Genomic DNA, 7943 nt, shown 5'->3' with positions numbered 1-7943 from the left:
AATGTGTGGTGAGCATTCTGGCGCAAAATGGCTGCCGTTGCATCACCTAAGAAGGGTGCTACACTTTGGTGGTGATTGAGGCAAGTTTCCCCCTCATCACTGTAAAGCGCTTTGAGTATGAGAAAAGCGCTGTATACATGCAAGGTATTAATTATGTGTGCCTGTTCTAGCATCAGTGCAAGATTAGGGTCAAAGGAGCTGACGACAGCGGCTAAAACGCCCGTGGGATGGCGCCCTTGCATGAGTTAGTTCAACTTCATTAAATTCACTGATTTCTAGTTCGTCTTGTCCTGTTGTTGTTCCCAAGCTCTTTATTCCTTCCCCTAGTTCTAGCCCCCTTGTTCCTGAGCCCTTGTTCCTGAGTTCCTTGTTTTTTTTGGATTTCCTGTGTTTGACCCCTGCCTGCTTTTTGGAATATTCTGATTGGATTTACCTTTGTACTTTTGCCTGTGGACTGACCCCCCTGGTTTGACCTTTTTGCCTGTTTGTTACTACGCTCTGTCTGCCCCTCCATCTGCTAGTAAACCTGTCATTTTCCACACCCCTGTCCTCCCCGCCGTGACAGTTTGCCTGTTCAAAACATGCATTGTGCATTCATATCTTTGAAGAAATCTTACACTTCCAAACTCATTGGTTCAAATTCTTAATTTGTCATGAAATACTACAGGAACATTTGTTTAGATCGCCCACAAAAAAGATACCTATAGATTCACTGTTTAGTTGTTTTTACAATAGGTAACTATAGCATGAAAAAATACTTGTTTCGATATGGTCTTTTTGTGGTTCTAAATAAAGGGAAAGGTGTAAACAGTAGAAGAGAGTGGAATAATTGAAAAAATCAGAATACTGTAAAAAATATATATAATTATAACATACTGTGGGTTTGTTTCACAGTTTAAATACTTTTAAGAACTTTTCTAGAACTTTTCACAGCACAAGAGCACTATGTGGACCAAACTGAATGATTTTTTTCATTGCTTTTGCAAAAAATCATGCTGAACCACCAAAAACGATACATTTCTTCAGTCCAATTTGAAAATCACTAACAGAAAATAGTTCATCGACTGTCATGCTACTGGTTGTTTTTTAGATCATTGTTCCATGATTGACAGTGGTTTGGTGGTTTTGTCAACATTTTGAATGCAGTGAAACCAGGACGACCCCCCCACGTCTAAGATGAGAAACAAGGCCACCTCTCTGAAGAAGTACTTGTTGTCTGCCATTCCACTGACCTCCTCCTCTTCCTCCTCCTCTCACTGCTTGATCTCTGTTCTAACATGGATCCGCTGACTGCTCCATGTTAGTGCAAGTGGATACGCATCCTTACTCCTGCTTTTAACACTGTAAAATCAATCGTCAGTCATTTGACCACCAGCTCAAACGTGCTTGTCAACAAAGGTTGAAATCCCCTTTGACAAAAGAAAGGAGATGCAATATTACATTCAATGATAATGTGGTAAAATTGGTCCTGTTCCAAAGTAATTGGTGTCAACAGACTTTATCCTAAATCATTCATGATCTAAACATGGAATGCTGTTACAAGTGATCTGTTTCCATAAAACTATGCTTTAGGAGTAATGTTACGGTTACTTATCATTCAGTAGATTGGTAGTTAGATGCATTTTAATGAATGAAAAGACAGTATTTCCAAATGTAACGTGTGTATTTCATTTTAAAATGCTAATACTTTAAAGTTAAGTTGAGTCATTGTGAACAAGTAATTTGGTTTTTGGTTTATGTATATTGCATCCAAGCAATTGAAAAAAGTGTTTAGATTTGATTATCCGTTTTTTGTGTCAACAGTTTTGAAAAATTACCTCAAGGTTCTGAAATTAGTGTCAAAGTGATTGTAAAAAGCTGTAATTTAGTTTAAATCAATGTTTCAATTCAGCCAGTCGGGCAATTTATTTTGGATGATTTGCCACCGCTGCTTGGAGCTAGTGTTTTCGCTGTAAACATCAACTCCTCGGCCATATCATTCTTAAAACATCACAATAGAATTTACTTGTATGTTCTCAGCCAGATCTACATATGCAGTTATGAACTTAATGGTTTTGCACATTATTGACTTATGTTGAATTCTAACTGCCTAATGGTGTTTCTAACAATTTCCCAGACTGTCGTGTGAATTGCATTCTTACTTTACTGCAGTATGTCGAGAACTGTTGAATTATTCTATTGTTCAGCTGGTCGATTATTATTGGTCAGTCGTCGGTCAAGAAACGCTTTGTTGCATTTGGCAACCTTCCCCTTTGGTGAGCGGAAACGGAAGCCGCGAAGGACAGGTAGAGAATCGCTTTAGTCAGAGGGGCGGTCACCGTCTAGCTGTGAGTTTTCACTTTTTTCCGTAAACAAACATGGCGGCCGCGGATCCCCGATCCTCGAGTGACGGCGACCCTGCCAGCAGAGGTGGCTTCCCGGCTGGCGAGAACAGAAACGACCGGGGCGGTGCCGGAGGTAGTGGCGGCGAGAGGGAACGGGAACACGATCGGGCTACGTTTGAGTGTAACATATGCCTGGACACAGCCAGGGACGCTGTCATCAGTTTGTGCGGACACCTGTTCTGGTAAGTGCCAACCACCACTTAAGACGATTAGCTAGCTAGCTTAGCTTGGTGGTCTGCATTGTGGAAAAACTCGCATGCTGGCAGTGTTCTCGGAGCTGAACTAGATATGTCACCAAAACCCATTACTGGTACTATTAAGTTAACCTGTCCGTGTAGTTGGCGAGCTAGACTAGCTATTAATTTACAAGCTAGCTACCACCAATTGTACAGTAAGTTAGTTGGCTCGTCTGGATTGTAACGTAAGCAAGCGTCCAGGTACTGTTGCGCTGTGGTGACAACAGTAATCAGCTCAACTTGTTGACGAGATGGCTAACGTTAAACAAAACATGCAATACGGATGACATGCAGCTACCTACCCGTGGAACAGTTTGCTAGCTAGCTAGGGTAGAGCGTCGACTGCTTGTGTAACTTGGCTAACGCTATAGCTGTTGTGTAAAAAAACCCCAAAAAAACCATTCCAGTCGTATTCGCTTGCTAGATACATACTCAGCCAGCTAATTGAGTATCTAAGACAGTCTCGGTAACCTCAAATATAACTGAAGCTGTTTAGAGCCAGGTAGCTTAGCAGATTCGATCACCTTATGTGTCCAAGTTCACATTAATCCTGAAGCTGCTAAACTATGCGAGACCAGACCGAACTTCTTTAAGGCGACTGTAACTGTGCTGCGTGTGTTCTTAGTCGCATTTTAATCTGCTTAATCGAAATAGACTGATATTTAGACATATGTAAAACTTAAAATACATTGAACTTTCTCTGTCATTTGGTCCGTACAACATGCGCTAGTTGGCTAACTTAGTGGTATGTGGTAACGTAGCCTACGGGTGTGCAAGGTCAAATTGATCATTAACAGACGTGTACCTCAGCTTCGTACTCTCGTACGGTTAGAGCAGTTAAGTGCATTCTTATATCAGATTAGTGGTGGTGTGACCGTGTGTCTTTAAGTAGTATCAGTGTTATCAAATCATGACGGGCTGTATCATGTGGCTGCACTAGCTTTCACCTGTACCTAACCAGCGTCAGCCCTGTGCCCTGTGTGCGTGTGTGTGTGTGTGTGTGTGTGTGTGTGTGTGTCTGGGATTATGTGCAGGGATGTCACCGGGCATTTTGTGCCTATGACAAGATCTCACATTGGGCCTGATCACCCCAGGAAATCCTATGCCCTAGTATTTTTGCTGGTCTTTCAGCCAGACTTTAAACCAAAGTCCTGACTGACCGTGGCCATTAAAGATCCCATGGCGCTCATCGCAAAGAGTAGGGGGTTCCCCGGTGTCCTGGCTAAATTCCATACCTGTCTCTTTCAACCTGGCACCTAATCACCCTCTGATTTAATTGGCTTAATAATTGTTCTCTCTCCCTCTCCACCTCAGCTATAATGTGTGGTGAGCATTCTGGCACAAAATGGCTGCCGTTGCATCACCCAAGAAGGGTGCTACACATTGGTGGTGATTGAGGCGAGTTTCCCCCTCATCACTGTAAAGCGCTTTGAGTATGAGAAAAGCACTGTATACATGCAAGGTATTAATTATGTGTGCCTGTTCTAGCGTCAGTGCGAGATTAGGGTCAAAGGAGCTGACAACAGCGGCTAAAACGCCTGTGGGATGGCGCCCTTGCATGAGTTAGTTCAACTTCATTAAGTTTACTGATTTCTGGGTGTAAGATCACAATTTAACAATGACATTTGAAGTGAAGCCTTATATCCTCTACGTGACTCAGGAAAATACATTTGGTCAAAAAATTTGACCTTTTTTGCAGCATTTAAACAACGTTGGCCATAAAAGTGAACATTAATAACAGATCATTGTGAAGGCATATTAGTTTTATTATGCTGCCTGCATGAAACCTTTTCTTGTGATGTTCTTAAAGTTATGTATGTATTTGTACCTGCAGTCTTGCTGAAATTTTGATCCAGCTGCTGTCTTCTTCATCTCCTCTTCTCTTACCTCTTCCTCTCTTCTGTTTGAATTGCACAGCTGCAACAGTTGAATATTGGCTAGCTCGCTAACTTAAAACTGATGTCTGCATCTAGCTAGCTAGCTACTCTCTTTAGCAAACTAGTTACTAACCACTTAGTTAAATAACGTAACGAATGGAATGGGTTTGATTTGGCTGGATACACATAAGCTTGGTGTAACGAGAAAACGTGTATAAGTAGCTTTGGACATTTCTCTTTTCAACGAATCTTCAATGAATAAATCGTTCATCAAGATCTGACGTGTCCCTTAAGGGTTCCCTTAATTTCTTTGAGCAGTGTACATACATACATACAGATGTCTTCACTTTATTGCGTTATTCTGGTTATTTATAATGTGACGGACAGGGAGAACGCGTGTTTATTGATAGCCAGCTTTAATTTATAAATGGATTTATTAAAGAAAAACTGAGAGAAGTGCTTCCTCGTAATTGGTCAAAGGGGCACTTGATTTAACTTGGCTTAGACATCAAAACTGTGACTATGGCACAATGCTAACATTTATTTTTGTCCTCCTTTCTGCATAGTTGGCCCTGTCTCCATCAAGTAAGTATATTATTTGTTTTTATTCCTCATTTAGATTTTCCCTGCTAATGTAATATGTGTTTTATTGTATTTGTGTTAAACCATAGCTACCATTAGTAACGGCTATGTTAACCCTTACAGTGGTTGGAGACCCGGCCCACCAGGCAGCAGTGTCCGGTATGTAAAGCAGGAATCAGCAGAGAGAAAGTCATTCCTCTGTATGGTCGAGGGAGCTCCAGCCAAGAGGACCCCAGGTAGTGTGAGTGTGAGTGTGAGTGTGAGTGTGAGTGTGAGTGTGAGAGTGAGAGTGAGAGTGAGAGTGAGAGTGAGAGTGTGAGTGTGAGTGTGAGTGTGAGAGTGAGAGTGAGAGTGAGAGTGAGAGAGTGAGAGAGTGGCAGTTTGTCTTAAGACCTGAGGGATTCCATGTGCGTACTTGACTGGGGTGTGGGGCAGGTTATCTGTCGAGTGTGTTGCAGAGGAGTTCTGATTGGCCAGTTCTGCTGTCCTGCTGCAGGTTAAAGACTCCGCCCCGACCTCAAGGACAAAGGACAGAACCTGAGGGCAGAGGGGTGAGTAGACTCCGCCCACCTGTCCGTCCGTCCGTCCGTCTGCCACGCCCATTCCACGCCCTGCACTGTCCCATGGCTCACTGTGCACCCAGCGCATGCTGCGCTGCTACGCGTTAAAGGCGTTGTGGGAACGTCCCGCCTCAAAGGCCCAGGTTACAGTCCGGCAACGGAGCGACGCTCGGCTGAAATTCGCAGAACGTTCCTGGACGTTGTTGCCCCAGCGTAGACCGCGATGAACCGGAACGCCACGAGCAGCTACATCCGCTGCGCGACGTCAGCCACAGCGATGCTCTGTCGTAGGACTGTAAACTGGGCCTCACGGAGCTACGCGCTTGCGTACGAAACCGCAGTGCGTACACCTGTGCGTATACTTGTGTGTAAACACATGTGTATACGTGTGTGTGTAAACTTGTGCGTATACTTGTGTGTAAACGCATGTGTATACTTGTGTGCGTAAACCTGTGCGTATACTTGTGTGTATATACTTTTGTGTGTAAACTTGTGCTTATACTTGTGTGTAAACACATGTGTATACTTGTGTGTAAACGATCCGGACGTCCGTGTGTGTCCCCAGACTTTCCAGGGGTTCGGGGACACCGGGTTTCACATGTCCTTCGGGATCGGCGCTTTTCCGTTCGGCTTCTTCACCACAGTCTTCAACACCAATGACCCCTTCCACAGGGCAGCAGGCACGTGTGCATCGCTCGAAACCGCCTCACAACGCTCCTGCAACGCTGCGGCAACGCTGTAACACTGACGAGACGTTTCACTGCCGTCATGAGGATATTTTGTGTTTGCTGGGACTCACTCCGGCTTCTCACTTTTAAGCACAGGTTTTATCTGTCACACACACACTCGAGTACACACTTAGACACACACACACACACACGCACACACTCGAGTACACACTTACACACACACACACACACACACGCACACACACAGAGAGACTCACAAATTACATTTTGTTTCCCCGCAGATCCTAACTACGCTGCTGATCACCAGGGTAACGGTAACCCCAACAACGGCAACAACTGGCAGGACTCCCTCTTCCTGTTTGTGGCCATCTTTTTCTTCTTCTGGTTGTTGAGCGTGTGAGAGAGAGGCGGGTGTGGTGGGGGATGACGCACGCACACGCACACGCACACGCACACGCACACGCACACGCACACACACACTGTGACTGAACAACTGACCTGGAGGCACCATCGCAGATTACGGTACAGAAACACGGGGGGAGGTGGGGACTTGCAGTCATATTGGGGTGGGGATCAGAGATTGGTCAGATCTCAGGTGGACAGGGTGGGGTGGGGTGTGGGGTGGGGTGGGGTGGGGGTTTGGGAGGTCAGGGGGTTGGGTGACTGACCAATGTTGGGGGAGGGGTGCGGTTTGTTCTGTCCTGAGGGTGTCAGTATTGAGTTTTGTGACAGTGTTAAACTAACAGGACTGTGTTACAGCTGTGTCACTGTGGTGGGGGGGTGGCGTCGGGAGGTACAGCACTGCACAAGTCTGCTGGCTGCTTGTGGGGGAGGTCTGCTGCATTGTGGGTAATATGTGTCTGATGACACTTCCCCGAGTACTGCACTCCCTCTCCCTCTGGGACAGCCAATCAGAGCACGGTACTCCCTCTGGGACAGCCAATCAGACCACTGTACTCCCCCTCTGGGACTTCCAGGCAGATCATTGTATTGGTGGAATGACAAAGGACAGTTTCTCTCACGGTCTTAAGGAAAACAGGAGGGAACTGATTGTTTAACCAAAATTTCTCATTGAGTCGGGTGGGTGGGGGGGGGGGGGGGGGAAATGGAGAAATAGCAGTGTAAATCATGACAAAATGACCCCCCCCCCCCCCACCACCACCACACACACACACACACACACACACCCTCCTCTTTTACCCTGTTGCTGGTGACAAGTTTTAATGTCTGAGGCCAAAGAAAAGCTTTTTGTTCTCACTCCCACATAAACTTTAAACCAGGAAATTACATGGTGAACCCTGGCTGAAATGCAGCAAGCAGAAGAACGTTTGAGCATTTACCTATTCGCCGTGTAGGGGCGACCTGCGGGAGAGCATATCATGGCACTGTTCCGCGCAAGCAAACGAAACACCACCGTCAGTATCAGTTTTGAAATATCAGGTCTGGTTGTGAATAGAAAGCTTCTTTAAAAAAATATATATAATATATATATATTACTGACATCAAACTTGATGTGATCACAACAATTGTCATATTACTAATAAGTATTCTGATTCTGATTTCTAAAAAAAAAAAAAAAAAAAAAAAAAAGGTTAGTGTGCGTGTGTATATATGT

At 44.8% G+C, this 7943-nt stretch overlaps 1 protein-coding gene across 1 annotated transcript; it reads left to right on the top strand.

Annotated features, from left to right (window-relative positions):
* The first annotated feature begins 2278 nt into the window (after positions 1 to 2278).
* On the top strand, positions 2279 to 6905 carry rnf5 (ring finger protein 5). Its single transcript, XM_061255524.1, has 6 exons — positions 2279 to 2566; positions 5064 to 5082; positions 5203 to 5315; positions 5576 to 5630; positions 6205 to 6319; positions 6610 to 6905. The coding sequence occupies exons 1-6, from the start codon at positions 2358 to 2360 to the stop codon at positions 6726 to 6728; spliced, it is 630 nt and encodes a 209-aa protein (XP_061111508.1). The 5' UTR covers positions 2279 to 2357; the 3' UTR covers positions 6729 to 6905.
* Positions 6906 to 7943: the final 1038 nt, after the last annotated feature.

The sequence above is a fragment of the Conger conger genome, chromosome 9, assembly GCF_963514075.1.
Source record: "Conger conger chromosome 9, fConCon1.1, whole genome shotgun sequence".
NCBI lineage: Eukaryota > Metazoa > Chordata > Actinopteri > Anguilliformes > Congridae > Conger > Conger conger.
The sequence above is the reverse complement of the archived record's forward strand: the minus strand, read 5'-3'. Positions and strand labels throughout refer to the sequence as shown.

Bases quoted from the DNA above. Each gene is read 5' to 3' on its own strand.
- rnf5 (XM_061255524.1), top strand. From the start codon at position 2,358: ATGGCGGCCGCGGATCCCCGATCCTCGAGTGACGGCGACCCTGCCAGC. The intron at 5,631-6,204 runs GTGAGTAGACTC...GTGTGTCCCCAG, and splicing joins CAGAACCTGAGGGCAGAGGG to ACTTTCCAGGGGTTCGGGGA. The intron at 6,320-6,609 runs GCACGTGTGCAT...GTTTCCCCGCAG, and splicing joins CCCCTTCCACAGGGCAGCAG to ATCCTAACTACGCTGCTGAT.